This window comes from Notolepis coatsorum, assembly GCF_963971535.1.
Source record: "Notolepis coatsorum genome assembly, chromosome: 12".
Taxonomy (NCBI): Eukaryota; Metazoa; Chordata; class Actinopteri; order Aulopiformes; family Paralepididae; genus Notolepis; species Notolepis coatsorum.
Window position 1 is genome coordinate 53,109,601 of NC_140176.1, and position 19,880 is coordinate 53,129,480.

At 41.4% G+C, this 19,880-nt stretch overlaps 1 protein-coding gene across 1 annotated transcript; it reads right to left on the reverse strand.

The window, feature by feature from the left end:
* Window positions 1-3,977: 3,977 nt before the first annotated feature.
* Window positions 3,978-19,183, reverse strand: LOC311238256 (ADP-ribosyl cyclase/cyclic ADP-ribose hydrolase 1). The gene is made up of 10 exons (XM_084326282.1): window positions 19,053-19,183; window positions 15,543-15,615; window positions 15,182-15,305; window positions 14,723-14,849; window positions 13,332-13,467; window positions 8,687-8,769; window positions 8,168-8,241; window positions 7,979-8,071; window positions 7,121-7,207; window positions 3,978-4,175 (listed from the first exon to the last, which is right to left on the reverse strand). The coding sequence occupies exons 2-10, from the start codon at window positions 15,559-15,561 to the stop codon at window positions 4,076-4,078; spliced, it is 843 nt and encodes a 280-aa protein (XP_084182408.1). The 5' UTR covers window positions 15,562-15,615; window positions 19,053-19,183; the 3' UTR covers window positions 3,978-4,075.
* Between the last annotated feature and the right edge of the window lie 697 nt (window positions 19,184-19,880).

The window sequence follows — 19,880 nt, forward strand, 5'->3', positions numbered from 1 at the left end:
AGAGAAGGGAGTTGCAATAATCCAAGCGGGAAGTGACGAGGGAGTGGACCAGGATTGTGGCACTGTTGGGAGTGAGTGAAGGGCGGAGGCGGTTGATGTTGCGAAGGTGGAAGTAGGCGGACCGGATGGTGTTATTGATGTGGGAATGGAATGATAGGGTGCTGTCGAGGACGACACCCAGACTCTTGACCTGGGGGGAAGGGGAAACCAAGGAGTTGTCTATGGTGAGGGTGAAACTGGGGTGCTTGGTGAGTGTGGACTTGGAGCCAATGAGGACTACCTCTGTTTTCTCACTGTTTAGATTAGGAAGAGAGTTGTTTGTTTTCACTAATATTTTGGAATGTCTTAGGACCATATGAACATGTATGAAAAGTGTAGTTCCCCTTTAGAAGTTAAAATGCTGTTCCAGATATGGACTATAATGCCTTGCATCAGCTGAGTGACCCACCCTAGAGGTGAAGTCCCTCCCCTCACTGGACCACCATGGGACCCTATTTTTGAAAGAATATGAACGGTAGTCAACAGCGAGAGACAATTGAATTTAAACAGTTTGAATTGTGCCATGAATTACACATAATTATGATGTTTGTCAATTTAAAATTGTAATTGTCAGTAGCTAATGTTACATTATAGCATCAAAAGCTATCAATACCTAACAATAGCTAACTTGCGAGTCAATCAACCTAGCACAAATGAATGGAAATGGATGCGTAGTGGCTATAGGCCTTGGTGTTAGTTGGCCAAGGCCTGGATAGCCACTACGCATCCACTGCCATTCATTTGTGCTAAGCTATAGGCAAACTTGCAACTGGACAGCTTTCTATTGAATGCACAGAAATGACATTGGTAAGGTATCTATCTTCTTGTCTGACTGATGAAGATGATGAGCGCATTTCCCATAATGTTGGCATGTTCCTTTATGAAATTAATTAGTTAGTTGAACCTTCATTAATCCCCTGCCTTGGGGACATCTTATTTATTCATTACTATTTAGGACCATAGTGCAGTGTCTGGGGACCAGTAATGTACAAGGTACAAGGTACTGTAATGGCAGTGCCTTGGTCAAGGGCAATGGCAGGAAACCTAACATGCATGTCTTTTGGCAAGCGATGAAACCAGAGTACCCAGAGGAAACCCACACAAACTCCACACAGAAAGGCCCCCTGCTGGGATTTGAGGGATGGGGAGTGTTGTCACTTGTATTTTTTGGGGATAATTTAAGTGTTTGGGTGCTAAAGAACACATTTCAAAGATTTTTAAAAAGTTTTACTTTACTCTATTCATATTTTACAAAATGTGCACTGTAGTGCACAACCGGACTTCATTGATCATAAAACAATAAGAATCTTACATAGGAATTATGAACATTGCATCCACATTCACAGTCTTTTCACTGGCCAAAAGAGTGTGTGACAAAGAAGAAAAGAGAACATCAAATTTGATTCTTCTGAATTGTTCCAGTAGCAGGCAGGCCCATTTTCCGAAGAGCATCCAGAAGACTGATGGTCTTTATCAACTTCATCTGGCTCTTCATCTTTCGTCGCTCACACTGTTGAGCTGTCTACTAAATAAATATGAAACAAACATACAGTGTACATTAATCAATTCATGTTTTTCCTCTGAAAATAAATATGTTTAACTCTGACAACTCAAAATATAACATTCAAAAACATTTTAAATATGAATATCATGCTTATCTTAATTTTTTCCGTGCAATGTGCCTTTTGTGTTGACAGCCATTTTGAAAAGACAAAAAAGGCAAGTTTGCATGGTCACAACCCAACACATGATATATCATTGGAAAACTGGTTGTCCTCTGTAAGGAACGTCGGGATAGAGTGACATGTGGACCCCAGGAAGACTAGTTGTTGTCATGCAACAGCTAATGGGGATCCTAATAAACTCAATAAACATGTATAGTATTAGAGGAGTATCAGTGTACAAAAATGAATTGCTGGGTCTCAGGAGGATATGGCGTTTCCAGATTTTCAATGCATTCAATAGCAAGCTATCCAGTTGCAAGCTAGCTTAGCACAAATTAATGGAAGTGGATGTGTAGTGGCTATCAGGCCTTGGCCAACTAACACCTCTTCCGGAGTTTTAAGCTAGGCTAGCCGCTACAGATCCACTTCCATTAATTTGTGCTAAGTTGATTGACTCACAAGGTAGCTATGTTAGCTAACAGTAATGATAGCTTTTGATGCTATAATGTAATAGTAGCTGACAATTAATTACAGATGTCTTGCTGTATATTTTCTGGCGTGCTCTGTAGTTACTATATATTTTTTGGCCTGTTGTGTAGACAATCAGAGATGTCTTACTGTATACAGTATTTTCTGGTCTGTTGTGTAGTTAATCACAGATTTCTTACTGTATATTTTCTGGTCTGTTGTGTAGTTAATCACAGATTTCTTACTGTATATTTTCTGGCCTGTTGTGTAGCTAATCACAGATTTCTTACTGTATATTTCCCGGCCTGCTGTGAAAGACTCCACCTCATTATGTTTATTTGCAGCAAAAATGTTGAAGACAATTATTCTAAAACAAATTTATTTTTACATCAAAGTACTTTTAAGTCTCTTTTTACCATAGACATAGACAGATAATTAATTAATAGGTTTTGGTACTCTATGATATTTGATTACTGACCTTGAGATGTACTCTACATTGGTAGGTAAAGATTGTTAATTTGTCTAGTTGGGGCGAAAATAAACACCAGCATGTTTTTAAGCTTTCTGGCAAACTTTATATATATATTTTTTATCCACTTTTTCTATTTTTCTCCCATCCCAATTTAGCCGTGCCAATTCTCCCCTCCCCTGTCTTGAACGTTGCTCGCATATGCCCCCCACTTGTCGGTTGTAGGGAGGATAGAAGCCTTGCATCACATGTCCCCTCCGATACATGTGGAGGCAGCCTGTCACATTTTTTCACCTGCCAGCGCGGACTCTCATTTTGTCGAGGTGTAACGTATGGGAGGCTCACACTACCCCCGCAATTTTCCTGTCTCTGCTGTGCAGGCGTCCCCCAACCGACCTGTAGGAGTCGCTGTCCACAACATCCAGATTACCACCCATCGACTTCCACTCGCTAACTCTGCCAATTGAGTTAGTATGACAGCCGGCCCAAGCCGGAGGCAACGCCGACAGCCGGAGTTGAACCCGGTGTCTCTTGTGTTGGTGACGAGCGAAATGTCCGCTGCGCCACCCAGCCGCCCTCTGGCAAACTTTATTAATCCTGTAGTGTAGGCAAACTCCAATATACTAGCTGTGAAGAGCTAGACAATTTAGACAATGACCAGAATTGAATCAACATGGACAAATTGTTCACTGTTTCAGATCCGGGCAGAATGCTTTGTGTGCTCCTTTAGAAACCAGTGACAATGCTCTCCATTAAGTGTTACTGTATAATTAATAGCATATGTGATAGACATGCGATAACATCAATGTATTTGAGTCATACAACAGTTTCTTTATTTCAAATGACATCCAGAAAATAGGGGAATTGACTGTTTCAGAGGGCAGGGAATGGAGGATAACAATAATAATACATCAGATTTATATAGCGCTTTTCCAAATGCTCAAAGACACTTTAGCAAAACAAACAATACAATACCGTTTTAGTAGAGAGAAATAATACAATAAAAAAAAGGATGGCATGTTTCATTGAAAGGATGCAAAAAAAATAAAAAAAATGCTAATTTTTACCTGATCAAAATCTAACTTTTGCCATGACTCTCCTACTCCTGACCTAGATGATAAGATGAAGCAAGAACACAAAAGTGTCTTGGTGCTTTCATCATGACATTCATCGTATACAGTGGCATGCCTGTGAGCTACCACTAGGGACAGAGTAGCTAACAGTGAACTTGTGAGTGACCCGAGTTAGTGATACTGCCAGTCTATCAGGTGCTTCACATCTAATATATATATAATATATAAAAGTCATAGATGTTCTCATGTCTTACATAGAGGCCACAGATATGTCTGTGCAAAAGGAAAAAGACAAAATAAAAGAGATTGAGAAATCCACAAGATACATTCAATTAGATGTAAGTTGGCAAGCTGTCAGAGATTCAGCCAGATGGAGGCGTCTCTATGTGCAATAGGCTGCTGGCACACGTCTGACAGGACGACTGTTTGGGGTTCTGGGCACACTGGAGGAGCATCAGGGTGCTGTGGACGAAAATAATCAGAAGAAAAATCTGTTGATATATGGTATAAACAGAAATGACAAACATCATGGTCTCCATAAAGAATAGCTACAGTGCAGAACATTATGTGAAGTATGATTAAACAAAATACAAAGATCCCTACTGTATGTGCACAGATTCAAGTTGGGACATTACCACTAGCCAGGGGCGTATCTAGACCAAGCACTATACTGGGGCACAGGGGGGCACCAAGGTATATGAAAAAAAGTTTGTTGCCGATTTTGCCTGGTTTTTGGGCGAAAATGGGCAGATTTTGTAACTATTTTATTTTTAACTTTATTTCGGTTTTAGGGTTAGGGTTAGGTTAGATGCATCCATCTGTATGGAGAATGGGAGGGGTTTGTCTGATGTTAAGGCCTTGAGAACATCACCCACTGCCTTTGGAGCAAGGACCAGAGCCTCTGCCTTTGTTTGTCCTAAAGTAATTTTCTTCACTATTTTGGAATCATGTAGAATCTTTTGATTGAGCTTGTTTTTTTTAAAGAAAAAAATTATCATTTAGATGCCTTTATTTCATATTCGACGCAGACGGTAGGCTATATATAGCACATTTTGTTTGGTTTTCAGTTTTCAATCCATAATAAGTTAACAGAAAAAATAAGTACACAACCACATTATTTCAACCTAATAAAACTATGTTTATTGTCATTGTTTTAAGAACACAAGGTGACTTGGTAATACTCACATTTTGAGTAAAAAGAATCCCACTGGTCACAATGGTGACCGTAATAATGTTTTTGTTATAAGGCTCTCAAAATGTTACTGAATGATGTATCAATGTATTTCCAGCTAAATTGAAATAATAAAGGGTCTCAATTAAATATGTGTAGTGTCACATGACCAGAACTCAGTCGTCGCAAGGTTTAATTGAGGCTGCGTTAACATGATGGCACACCCTCCTCCAATCCCTCCACCGGAGCAAGGCCAGAGAGAGAGAGAGGAGAGGAGAGAGAGAGAGAGAGAGGAGAGAGAGAGAGAGGAGAGGAGAGGAGAGGGAGAGAGAGATAGAGAGGAGAGGAGAGAGAGAGAGGAGAGAGAGGGAGAGGAGAGGAGAGGAGAGAGAGAGAGAGGAGAGAGGAGAGAGGAGAGAGAGAGAGGGAGAGAGAGAGAGAGAGGGAGAGAGGGAGAGAGAGAGAGGGACAGAGAGAGAAAGACATTCAAGTTAACACGCCATGTGTAGGAAAATTAACAGCTGCTGCAGCCTACCTGAGATCCCTGGCACTGTTTTGCTTACTTGGTCCCGTTAAGCTGCACACCGGAGCATCTTTTAATCCAGCTGTTTGCTGTTCTCTGATATTTTCGGACATTTCGTTGATGCGTCGCTCGACACTTCGAGCTGACATGGGGATATCTTTTATCCTTGATTTGATTGTCTCTTTGTTTGGCAAGCCTTCAACATAAGTACACACAGCACGGTCCTTCTGACACACAAACCCGTAGTAGTCTGTCCACGAGGGCTGGAATGCCAGAATTTCTTTTGCTTTAACTTTCTTAGCTGGCGGGGTTGCCATCATGACAGAATGCGACCGCAGCACTGTGTGCTTTTACCTGTGAACTGCACGAGGCCAGCTGACTGCTGGGATGTACCATGTATTAGCTGTCATAGGGGTGTGCAAACCAGTCAACTTACAAAAAAGAGCCTGTTGGAGGATTTCAACAAAATAAATGCGACAACAGTGCAAAATATTTCACTATAATATTTTAAAGTGAAGTATTAACAGCAGTCCTGATCAACTGGATCACTGGGGCACAGCTGATCAACACTGGGGCACGTGCCCCAGTGATAGTGGTCTAAATACGCCGATGCCACTAGCCCTAGAGAACATCAGGTTTAATGCCATCCCAGAGGAGGACAGACTTTGTTCAGTGTGTGAGCTATAGGAGAAATTGAGAATGAGGTTCATTTTCCGTTTGAGACTGAGCTGTAATCTGTATTCATGTAATCTGTATTTAGGAAATTAAATATATTGTAATAGTGGAACACTGCAACAGTATTTTTGGTGTCTTATAAACCCATGAGGGTTGGGCACTTTGTGTGCATGACACAGAAATAAAAGAATCAATCAAATTATTACTATCAGTCTTTTTAATAATAATTATAATAATAATAACTTGGATTTATATAGCATCTTTCAAGAAACACATGGATGATTTACAGGCAACAAAAAAGACACATAAGGAATAAACCAAATAAATAATAATAAAAATAAATGACAGTGAGATGACTAGAGGCCATAGGTGAACAGGTGTGTTTTCAGGTGGCAGAGCGGATCTCAGCCGGGAGAGCGTTCCAGAGGGTGGGGGCTGCCATGCTGAAGGCTCTGTCCCCAAATGTTTGTAGGCGGGTGTGGAGGATGGAGAGCAGATCCGTGTCTGAGGATCACAGCCTCCAGGAGGGGGTGTAGGGGTGGAGGAGGTCAGATAGGTACTTGGGGGGCAAGGGCGTGGAGAGATTTTTAGGTAAGGACGAGGATCTTATATTATATACGGGACTTGACCGGGAGCTAGTGGAGGTGGATGAGGGTGGAGGTGATGTGCTTTAGTATTAGTGTAATTTAGTACAAAAAAGATACAAGCAGCGACCTCTCACATTCATGTGAGACAGGAATGGATTTCTTGCTATAGGATACAATATTCTGTATTCCTTGCTTCAGGATACAATAATGTTCCTTATCGACTACAGCTTTATTTGTTTACACATCCTACTGTCGGTTTAGACTGATATACTCAGTTAACATTTGTACTTTTTTATGTTCTGCCATTTCAGGATAACTATTTGTCATGTTCTTCTTATGAAACAACACAAAACAACAGTCTGATTTTTGCTGGCAAATTACTCCCAACATGTCGGTCCCATCATGGAAAGCCTACAGTTCACAGTGTAACAGTGTGTCGGATACAACTCACAGGTCATTGTCTGTGCAGGTCCAACGAAACCCTCTGGTATCCAGGATTTTGATGAGGTTCAAAATGGATCCCTGAATACAAGACTCACTGTGGGAGAGACACAATATTCTGTCTCTTGAACAGTGTAGGGAAGTACTTTCACTACATGTGATTACATTAGTCATTTGACTACAGTTTGCAGTAGTCTAACTAAATTGAACTTGGCATTCTAAATTCAGCAAAACCTTTTAAGTTAATTAATTATCTCCACCAGGCGGTAGACTCAGGGGGATTATGCATATGATTGTGTGTGTGTGTGTGTGTGTGTGTGTGTGTGTGTGTGTGTGTGTGTGTGTGTGTGTGTGTGTGTGTGTGTGTGTGTGTGTGTGTGTGTGTGTGTGTGTGTGTGTGTGTGTGTGTGTGTGCAGCTAATCTTGCAAATTTGGATGAAACGTCAGACGTCACACATAGGCTGACAATCCCTGCCCCCTTTCATATATCATGAACCATTTGTTATAGGGACTTATGGGAGGTGTCAATAAACTCATACTACTTTCATTGGTCTAGGTTAACCACACCCCCATGCTTAAGTGTGTAATAGTGTGATACTGTACTTGTGTAATAGTGTGTAATACTGTAATACTGTACAATAGTGTAATAGTGTGATAGTACGGGAAATCTGCTTTCATTGGTCTATGTTTTCCCTGCCCCCTACACATAAGTCTGCCAGTTGTCCTTCCTTGGTAGGCTAGTGACTTGTCAACACTTTAGGCTTTTTTTTTTTGTTTCCCTTTTTTTTTTACATTGCTCTTGAGTACAAATAATTTGTACAACATCAACTCAGCAATTTTAAGTTGTAATACATTTATGTTTCCTTACATAACAGGTCCCTCTAGGTTGGCCACCACCTTTATGTTGACATGATCCACCATCTGCGGGTTCAGGCTGTCCAGTTCAATGCCCCCAAACATGCTGTGAGATAAAAAGGGAACATTTGACTGTTTACTTGGCTGGTTATTGCATGGCTATTACATCTGGATATTTGTGATATTTATCACCTTACTTTACCTTTTTCTGTTGAAGGCATTATCGATAGAACCATTCAGTAGCACTGTGATATTACCGCATGCCGTTTCTGCAAACTGACAAACACACACACAGGTGAAGATGGACATGTTAATTAATATGTATTCAACTGATATATAGGTTTCACATAGTATTTTGATTAGGGATGCACCGATACCAGTCCTTGTATCAGATATCGGGCAGATACCAGACTAAAATATCAGAGAGTTTCCCCAAGACTAAAATCTGATACCATACACACCATATGTACCAGAAACAGAACAGACCATTTTCCGCATAATTTCTTGTCACATACAGTAGAAAGATGTTGGATCTCTCTAGGGGTGAAAAATGGATTCTGTCTCAATCATTTTTGACCCCAAATGAATGGTCTAAGTCTACAGTCTACAGTCAAAGTAACAAAGCTGAATCTGTATCAATGCATCCCTAATCTTGATGATATACAATGCAGCTTTCATATCTTTGGTGTTGGAACTACTGCAACCTTTTTTGTCAGCTTACATTCTGGGAGGCCTGCCTCCACAAGGAATATACAGGATGATCGACACACGCTGACCACTCTGGACAAGAGGTGAAATCAAAGCCTGTTTTAACAAATAAAGAATATTTTGTTAACAGGGTAGGACTGTAGGCATGGTTACACTGATACACAATGCCCAATATACACAAGAATGAACTTGAACACAAAGTGAATGATTCTTCTTGATGATGCTTGCATGCTCTGCCATTTCTCTTGGGATTTGACACCGCGACATCCACTTCTACCAGAAATGGAACCTCAGAATCTGGGTGGACTAGGACAGGGGCGGAGGTGAATCAGTGTTTAAGGTCGCGGAAGGCGTTTTCTGCCTGTGGAGACCAGTCAAATCCTGGCAGTGAAGCCTTAGTGAGGGCTGTTAGAGGGGCAGCTAGGCACTAAAATGCGTATAAACCGCCCATAGAAATGAGCGAATCCTAGGAAGCATTGCAACTGTTTAAGCGAGGACGGATGAGGCCAGTCTAAAACGGCACTCACCTTGGCCGGATCCATGCGCAAATCGCCCCTCATTAACACAAACCCTAAAAATTACACTGTGTCGGTGTGAAACACACATTTCTCTGCATTGATTTGACATACAGCTGGTGTTGGAGGAGGCGCTGGAGAACCTGACGAACATGTTGTTGGTGTTGTGATATATCTTTGGAAAAAATAAGGATGTCGTCCAGATATATGAATACTGACACCCCTATCAAGCCCCGCAGCACGTCATTCACCAGCGCCTGGAAGACTGCCGGTGCATTGGTCAGGCCAAAGGGCATGACCAGATACTCGTAATTAGGGATGGGTCTCATTAGGATTTTATCGATACTACTCTTATCGATACTGCTTAACGGTTCGGTACTTTATCGATACTCTTATCGGTTCTTTTAGATTATTATTATTACATTTTTTTTTAATACATTTATTATTTGAACGGCTTAAGGCTATATCTGTACTTGATGTTTGTTTGTTGTGTTGCATATTTGAAATAAACTTCAATCAAATCAAATCAAACCCCCCCTCTTAAAAACAAAAACCTGTGTTTAACCATCTATAAAACATCATGCTAAAACTGTGAAACAAATGTCCTACTCCCTGAAAGAAAGAAATACATAGAAAACATGACTCAGTTATCCAATAGTGCTGCTGCTTTTTATTTTGTCAAAATATTTTAGTTAATAAGACTAAAAGACTACAATATGACTACAACGATTTCATGACGGCTTCCTGTCCTCGCATTTCCGTTTCTGGTTTCCGGGTTAACGTTACATTTTCAACAACAGATTGCTGCTAATTAAACACTTCATGGAAACGGAGTAACGTTAACGTTATGTCGAGTTCATACATGTAGTGTAGTATGAACTTGACATAACGTTAACGTTACTCCGTGTCCACTGTTGCTGCCACTGTTGCGTTGCAGATGGATGGTACACCCTGTTAGCTCCGTAGTTAATCCGCTCCTAGACTACCGATAGCAGTACCGATAACGTCGGAGCTTATCAATACTCTTTTTTTCCCCTAATTTAGTACCGGTTCCCGTTTTAGAATCGGGTTTCGGGGGGCATCCCTACTCGTAATGGCCATTGGGTGTTAAAGGCAGTCTTCCACTCATCCCCCTCCCTAATCCTGACCAAATTGTACGCTTGGAGAACACTTGAGCCCCCTGCAGAGACTCAAAGGCGGTGAAAGGGGGTAGCGGTTCTTAACAGAGACGTTATTCAAGCCGCGATAGTCTATGCAGGGGCGCTGTCCTCCATCTTTCTTAGCTACAAAGAAGAAGCCTGCGCCAGCGGGTGAGGTGGTAGGGACGTATATGACCCGCGGCTAGTGCTTCCTCAATGTAGCTATTCATAGACAGTGTCTCTGGTCGAGAGAGGGAGATCAGACACCCTGAGGTGAAGAGGTACCTGGCAATAGATCAATTGTGCAGTCATACGACCTACAGTATGGGGAGGCAATGCTTTAGAACAGGCTTTACTAAACACCTCCCCTAGGTCCCAATACGTGGTGGGCACCCCTGTCAGGTCGGGACTGGGAAGAGGAGAGGGCCCTGCAGACCCAACTGCTAGCTTGGGCTGTGAGGGAAATGGGAGTATGGTGGGTGAACCCTCGATGGAGACGGGCAGGGAGCCCTTCTCCAGCGAGAGCCTACCTGTCGACCAGTTAATGCTGGAGTTATTAGCCGCCATCCAAGGGTGACCTAACACAATAGGGCACGCTGGTGAGGGAACGATAAAAAACTGTATTTGTTCCCACTGTCCCCTTCCCACTTGAAGACGCACTAGTGCGTGCGGTGCGTAATGGTACCTGTACCTAAGGGTCGACCGTCCAGAGCCCGGACAGGGACTGGTTCCTTCAACACCTCTAACGGAACTTCCCACCCCCAGGCTAAGCCTTCGTCCATTAAATTACCCACTGCTCCCGAGTCCACCAACGCCTGTATCTGTGGGTCTGTAACATTTACGTCGTTAACCCCAGAGGACAAATCCATACCCGCTAGCACCCCTCCCGATACTAACGGGCTGCCCCGTTTCCCGAGGTCCCTGGACAGGTGGCATAACGGTGACCTCTACGTCGACAACGAAAGCAGCGTCTCTCCTCCAGCCACCGCCGCCTCTCAACGCTGGAGAGCTGGGCTGTGCCCAGCTGCATGGGTTTGTCAGTTGTGTTCCCCTCCGGGAACCAGTGAATTGTCTCTCTGTTGGGAGGAAGCCGGGGCGGTGCACACTGTAACAAGCCTCTCTCCCGTGAACGTTCTCGGTGTCGATTGTCAACTCTCACTGCAAGCTCTACAATACCGTCCAACTGCTCCGGGAGCTCCCGGAGAGCCAGTTCATCTTTCATTCTCTCCGAGAGCCCCTGAGCAAAGAGAACGACTACGGCCCTCTCCTCCCAACCCGCCTCCTTGGCTACGGTGCGAATGGCATAGTCAGCCACCGAGCGATTCCCCTGGCGAAATGCCGTGAGCCGTCGACCGGCCTCGTGCACCGATATCACCCGGAAGGTGTAGAAAATCTTGCATAACTCCCAGGTAAATGTGGTAACGTTGGTACACGCCTGCAACTGGCTCTCCCACTCGGCCGTGGCCCAGGAAAGGGCGTGTCCCGTCAACAGTGTGATGATGTAGGCCACTCGGGACTGCTCGGTGGGGAATGTCAGAGGCTGCAGACTGAAGATTAGCGAGCACTGGGTGATGAATTCTCTGCAGCCCTCTGGACCCCCATTGTAGCGCTCTGGAGGAGGAAGTCGGGGCTTTCAAGCCGTTGTCTGCGTTGGAGGAGACACCGCTCCTGCTGCTGTCGTCGCCGCTGGTGACATGTTGCTAACCTGGACACATGTCAGGCTAGTGATGGTGGAGGTTAGATGCTGTATGTCGACCATCATTGCCTGCTGGGTGCGCTCCTGGTAGGCTACCATAGCCCCCTGTGTCGTCAGCACAGAGCGAATCTGTTCTGCCTCCGCTGGGTCCATTATGGTGAGTCGATCTGTTACGATTGGAGGTGTGTTGGACCCAGGTGCAGTGCAGAACAGAAACGACGAGAGACAAATGTTGAATTTGAGCACTGCTCCTTTAATTCGAGTAGCTCAATGATACTCACAGACAGTTTAGTGATTGACTCACAGTCTCACGTAACACGGAAGAGCATATAAAGCCACCTTAACTAGACACACCAGGTGCCAATGAATGCAATTAGGGCAGATAGACAGGTAAATTACCACCAGGTAACGCTAGGGCTTTGCTCCCTGAAGAGTGCAAAACCCCAAACGTTACACATGGGCCTGGATGCAGTTGCACTCCATGCACCCCCTGTATTCATGGTGCATCCTTGTTGTTTACTTCATCAGGTAAAGTGTTACCTCACTGAACTAAACAAGTCAGAAATGAAACTGAAATGTCATCAGTAATGAAAGGGCCTTATCTCTACATTGTTGTAACTACAGCAACAATTTGGATGGAAATATAATGTATGTCTGTGTATTGTTTTTATGTATATTCTTTATGTTTTTATTTTTGAAGGATGGACATTAACCTCTTGAGCCCTAGCCCCATTTTCTGAAAATCCGCCAAAAATACATACCTAAGTAAATGGAAGATTGCTCCACTTCTACAAGGCAATTTGCATGTTCTTGGTATCTAGGGACATCTATGGATCTCAGGGAATGTATAACCCGTGTCAGAAATATTGTGTCTGTTACTAGGCTTTAGTAAATGTAATGAACCAAAGGAGAATATCAATTTAATTTTTATTTTTTTTAAATTTTTTCATCTTTGAAGGTGAATAACACCATGCTAAAATCGATGGCCATGCCCATAGATAGTTCATTTAACTTAAGCATAACAATAATGAAAAGGAGAGTGGAAAAATGTATGACTTGAACAAACAGTAAAATAATAGTTATTCATGTCTTTGATTCCAGTCGCTTTGGATAAAAGCGTCAGCTAAATGACTAAATGTAAATGTACATAATAAGGTGCCTGTGCTTCTTGTTGACAGATTGTTACTGTTACTGTAAGGCATCCAATTCTATCATGGATGTTCAGGAAGTAGAGTTCACCAGACCTCCAGTGGTCATGGTGCTCACAAGCTGGAGGTATATAACTATGTAATACTAGTCAAGGTCTACCTATGTCCTCCTCGTGGCCACACCAGATGAGATCATTGAACATGTAGCCCACCAGTGTGTCCTCCAGGGTCCAGGAGTGACGTGCCGTGGATGCATAGCTGTGCATTAGAGTCCTGGTCTTACTCCAGAACAGGAACTGTAAACCAAGAAGAACACAGAAGACTGCCTTTAATAAACTATACAGCATCAACACAATTCCATACAAAACACAAGTGAGCTGAACTTTGAGATGAGGCGATCCCATGCTGTTCCAGAGTGAGCTGAACTTTGAGATGAAGCAATCCCATGCTGTTCCCAGTTTCCACAGTCAGGGGCCCCCCTCCCCTCCACATCCGTGGGTCTATGTAGCACCTCGAGACAATTTAACAAATTAATTGACTTAATGATTATACAGGCACATCCATAGTGCAAATAGGGGCAGTTATTACCACACTTTAATGTTTACTATCTGTCATACAATTTAACTTTTGCTTAAACCTCAATAGCCTGCAAAAGAAAACCCACCTAAAACAACATTTTAAAACAAACATTTGAGTCAAGACCCTCTGAGGGTCCTCTCCCAGCTTGGGGCCCTGGGTCACCCCCCCCCCCCCCATCCCTATGCCTCAGTTCACAGCTGACAGTATAGAACTGATATAGCTAGTTTGGGATCATTTAGTATAATATGGCAAGCTTCAGTGGACCATTGATGGTATGGAAGAGTGGTTGTTTGGAAGAGTGTGACATTTTCATATACCTGCTATTCAAAAAAACTGCTGTCCTTTTTATGAAGAAACGTGTGTAAAAGATTAATTTGAAACTACTGACTGGAATGAGACTGAGTGAAGGTCAATTGGGAGCCTTGAACGGAATGCTAACAAAACTGACTAGCTAGCTGAAAACAGAGCAATAGCCTACCCCAGAGAAAGGCAATTAAATTATGATGGTCGTATGACTTCATCAAAATGACCAGCTGGATGGGATTCTTGAGTCTAAACAAACCTGATGAGAGGTAAATTGTTTCGAGGGCAACTGAGTATAGGTGAGAGTTCTCATTCTCACCATCCTGGGTGATGCTTGTTTTTGTATTCAAGGTTATGATTTATTGATGGTGTTGTAGTGTTCTATATGGTTGTAGCACCACCACTGGGGAAGGCAAGAATTTAAATCAAGTACCTGTGTCACGCCCCCCACTTTCTGATTGGACAGGCTGACACTCATGAGGAGGAGGCAGAGGGATGTGTAAACAATGGGAAAGGGAGGTGCACACAAAATCAATGGAGATTAAAAACGAATTCAGTCTCGTTCTCGAGACCAGTGCTCCTTGCTATACCTGTTACTGTGTTTTTTTTTAATAATAAATTAACATTTTCTCAAACTGAGTTTGTGCTTTGAGTGTGACTGACAGGTACCTTATCACAAGGAAATGTTTGGGGTGTGGCACGAAACATCTGATGGTAGTCTTTCACTTTCACATTACAAGAAGACCGCTGCACAACGACCTCCTCAAACTCCCTCCAGATCTCCTCACAGTCATACCTGCTAAACACACACACACGATCACAGACAAACAGACACAAGCATAAACATGTACAGTATATTGTGAGAATCATTGGAGATATTTATTCACGTTTTAACCCTTTCACTACCACACTACAGATGGTTAACCTAACTGTCTGTAGTGTGGTAGTGAAAGGGTTAACCTTCTGTAGTGTGGTAGTGAAAGGGTTAACCTTTTGTTGTGTCGCAGTGAAAGGGTTAACCTTCTGTATTGTCACAGTGAAAGGGTTAACCATTTGGTAGTGTGGTAGTGAAAGGGTTAAAAAATATTATGAATGAGAGGATAAATCACTTTAGCCTCACAACGTTACCTTGAGTTGGGGTTAATGAGGGTGAGATAATTGTAACACCGTCCAATCACAATGTGTCTCAGGTTGGGGGTTGTGCCTGTCTCTGCTCTCAGCTCGTCCAGGCAAAACAGGAGCATCATAAACACTTAGACATAGAGACAAAGAAATATCAGTGGTCATATATATTTGGGGAAAGAAAGATTGCTGTGTATCGTACATAATAAATTGAGGTTTGAGTGAAATGGATAGCTTGCAGAAAGCTTGCAGACATGCTTTTACAAAAAATAAAATGTCATCAACATCAACAAAAGGCTCAGTCTGTCTGTGGGGATGGCAGAGAAATGACTCACATGACCCTGGTGAACATTTCGTAATGACTTACACATGACTCTGGAGAACATTTCAGAGGACGCTATTGTCTACCCATGGACCCTCTCGCTGCTCCTCAGAACTCTCTGTTGATTGAGTGAAAGAACAAGTTAAGTTCATATGTGTGTGTGCGCTCACACGTGCGTGTGTGTGCTTGTCTGTGTCTGTGTGTGCATAGTGTGTGTGTGCATGTAATATTTCTGGACACGTAATTTACTTAATCCAATTTATTTGACCATCTAAATTTTGTCTACATTCACATAATGTCTTTGAGAGATTTGACGTACATAGTGAGTATTTATAGGCATGTTAAACTTTCCTTTGGCAATGGGAGTGGGTTTCTTCATTGAGAACTTATCCTTATCATTAGGGCACAAGTATCTTGTGTTTCACTATAGAAAATGAAAAATAAACTTTCTTCACATCACAACACAAAAGTACAGGCCAGTTTTGCTCCAATGTTCACAAACATTGCAAATGTAAACTCATTTTTTTACACCTTCGAATGTATGTAAAACTCGTGTTTTGCTGTAAAGCTCAGACCATACACTTCAAATGCCATTGATACAATAAATGTGCATATAAACAAAGCCAGGAGTGGGAAGACATAATTTCAACAGGGTGTGCCACATTGCACCCAGGATGAGGTGAACCTTCAAAAAGATATCCCACCCTCCAAAAAAGATTTGACTTGTTTCAAATTTAAAATAGGTACATGTGTAACGGTTGTGACAACGTCACCTCAAACTTCGATGCCCCGAGGGAGTTTCGAACACGGGTCTCCCATGCCGCGTGCAACAGCACAGACCGCTATACCAAGAAGTGAACTCACTGCTTTGTAATGTGTCTATGTGTCTTTTGAGGATGAGAGTGAGTTTAACCCATAGCACTGCTACTCACCCCAGCCCTTCATGACTGCGCTTCACGATACCATCCGTTACACATGTATGGGCATGGTAATAGTATAGAAAGACATAAATATATAGGCAATAAAATTTGGTCAGAATATAAATTTTTTTGAAAAACAAATATATTGCGAACAATATAATTAACTCTGAATATAAGAATATGAGGAAAATAACCAGTGTAATCAAATGTGCAGATGAGGGTCTGTATGCCCTATCAGTTGTATTGTACGTTACAATAAATATATAGGCAATAAAGAATTAGAATCTGAATATATACTATGAGTAAGAGTAAAACATATCCTCCTGTGATGTCATCAGAGGACACTGAATCATTGTGTTGTGTTAATTACAGCTCAATTTAATGATGTAGATGAAAAGATGTAGATTGCAATAGTGATTTTAGAGTTTACAGTTTAGAAACCTTGGATATGTGTAAGATTATGTGCAAAATAAAATCTGCATTGAAAGTGGCCCTTTAACCTTTCGGGTGTACAATCAAATACATACCATTAGAATCTTGAGAACTGAACAGTCCAATGATAATGTTGCAACTGGCTACTAGAATTCTGAGAAAACATTTGAAAGAAACATTCACCTGGAAGAGTTGAGATGTTGAGGTAAAATGCTAGTATTGTTGGCAGAAATGTTGTAGTATCAGTGACCAGTTGAGTAGGTAGCACAGTGACCAGTAAAATATATACCCACAGGAGAAGTTACTTAGAAAATATTGTTAAATCCATTTTATATTAAAGAAAAAAGTATTATAATAATCTGCAATGCACTTGTACAACACAATGTATTACAAAATTATAACATAAAATAAACACAAAATAAAGTGACATGACTGCAAAAAACACCACTCAATTGAACTAAGTGAATACTACTTAGGCTACTTTAATAACGGCCTGCCAGTCAGACATGAATCAACACCAAATAACTATATCTGTGTTCTTGATAGAAAAGGTTCAAGAATGTAATTCAGTCACAACTAATCACTCACGTCATTCATTTAAAGCTGCAATAACTATTTTCTAACACTATTTTTACATTTTCATCTTTATCTGTCATCAGAAGGTCCTACTTGATCAACCCTGAGCTACCAGCGGCCAGTCTGATGTTATTCCATAATTTATTTTCTTTGTTGAGAAAACCTGGCCTGTTTAGCTCTGCCAATTTTATAAACCTGTGCATAATTTTTTTTTATAATAATCCGAGCGAATCTTACAGGTGTAATATTTACCTACAGTACCTTGTAACCCGGAAATGGCCAAGAGCAATTTGTATTTGTTGTAGTTGAAATCTAGTATCATCTACGCAAACACTTTCAAAGCTTTCGTTTTGGGATAAAGCAGTTGCTAAATGCTTATAATTTCTATTTCTAATATTTCCACAACCAAAACAACGATGCAGGTGCTTTCAGGGTTTGACCAGTAACATGGGTGGAGTATCCTTTTACGTTTTATACAACATCAGTAATATGGCTGTATACAGTGATAGACTGACTGAAGATCATTAGCAAACACATTTTTTATTGGTTTTAGATTAAGCTTTGGATCAACAAATTAACCCTTGCACTGAAGAACCATATAAGTCCATTTTAAAAATCTATCTAAATCACTTGGTGTGTGAATGTGATATTATAACCAGAAGGTACTCTACTGTGCTGTAAGTGGATTTATTTTTGTTAAAATAAGTGTTAAATAGCTCTACATTCCGACAGCCATCACTGATATAGAGTGTTTGGTCAGTACTAACATGGGTCTCCCAGTGCCTCCGCTCTGCAGTAAACAGAAAAATGCATTTTGTGGTATCTCTTCCCACTTTATCCATCAGGAGAGAGAACCCTATTCTTTTACGAAATCTTACCAAGCCAAATTTACTTACTGCACACAACAAAACATTTATTTGACTTGTTTCAAGCACATTATTTGTTTAAAACTAGGTTTTGTCAGACCTTTTTTGCAGTGAGAGTCTCTCTCCTGATTTCGATAAAGTGGGAATGGGATACCAGGAAATGTCTTTTTACTGCAGAGCGGAGGGACTGGGAGACCCATGTTACTGTCCAAACACTCTATATCAGTGATGGCTGTCAGAATGTAAAGTTATTAACACTTATTTTAACATGTAGAACAAAAATATAACTTACAGCACCTTTACCTTATGAGTGAACACAACTTACCATCTTTAGATGAAAAAGTTTGAAAACGTTGTTTCTCTGAAAACGTCAAACAGACGTATGTGGTTCTTCATCTGAGATACACAATTACATCACAACTACAGCCTCAGCTCTTAAGATAACATAGCTACTATGTTTGTTTACTGCTACAGGCTTGATTCAAATTGAATCATCCATGGAATGCAGTGACCCCCTCCTTGCAAATTTTTTGTTATAGCTGGAGTTATAGGTTTGACAGGTTTTAAAGGACTTCAGACTAGCCCCAAGGAAAGGCTGCATTTCAACGGCACAACATCATTCAATTTCAGCAGACTCTCAAAACTGACGTTACAACTACACAAGAAACTTTTTGATAACCATTACATATCATTATTAACCATAACTGGAATACTACAACATAGGAAATCCAAGCAACAAAGAGAAAAAAATAAGTGCTTACCATTTCAAGACTTTTAAGCCTAAACGACTCCAAGGGTGGTGTCATTCATTGACCTGCCCAGTCCGAGGTACAGAGTCGTGGGGTGGTGTGATATGGACATCCACCCTGCTCTAAAGGGGCCACAGGCTAAAACATGCCCGAAAAGCTCATCTTCACGCCAATTCCTTCCCAGCCCAGAGAGATGTTTTCACGGTGGATAGAAAAGGTTTTTCCCCAGCTTCCTGGTCCACACACATTAGAACCACATGATTCTCATCAACAGTGGCATTAAAAATCTCCCTACACAGAACATGCACTATTTTTACCACAGGACTTGGACGGTCAGGGTTAGAGGAAGACGTCATGATGGGCCGATATGCTTGTTTGCTGTTTCCCGGTGTTGAATTTACTCGATTATAATGCAAATTCAGTTGTAATTTGTGTTCTGGAATGTGCATGCCGTACCACTTTGTACATGGTACAATTCAGTGTTTGGTTTATAAACAGTTTCACTGGATTTCTGTTGCTAGGGGAACAGTTTGGACCCAAGTGTATTTCCAGTTATTGCTTTAGCAAACATTGCAGCAGGAAATAAAGCAAACGTGGGTCCCTTTGGAATGTTATTGTTGTCACTCACTTTTAAACCATCTATAAGTCACAGTAGAGTCTTGAATAATAAAAAAAACAACCATATACTATAATCTCACTTGATGAGGAAGTCACATTATGTAAATTAAAATGTATGTGTCTGATTGAATAATTGGTATAAACATAATGTATGAAAAAGCTCAATTGTATATTATGCTGTATTGTAATATGAATTGATTAGAAGTATGTTTTGTTGTATTG

Excerpts from the sequence above, each read along its gene's own strand:
- LOC311238256 (XM_084326282.1), bottom strand. Across the intron at positions 14,850-15,181 it reads CTCATTAACCCCAACTCAAG|GTATGACTGTGAGGAGATCT; the intron begins GTAACGTTGTGA and ends TGTGTTTAGCAG. Across the intron at positions 13,468-14,722 it reads AAACATTTCCTTGTGATAAG|TTCCTGTTCTGGAGTAAGAC; the intron begins GTACCTGTCAGT and ends CTTGGTTTACAG.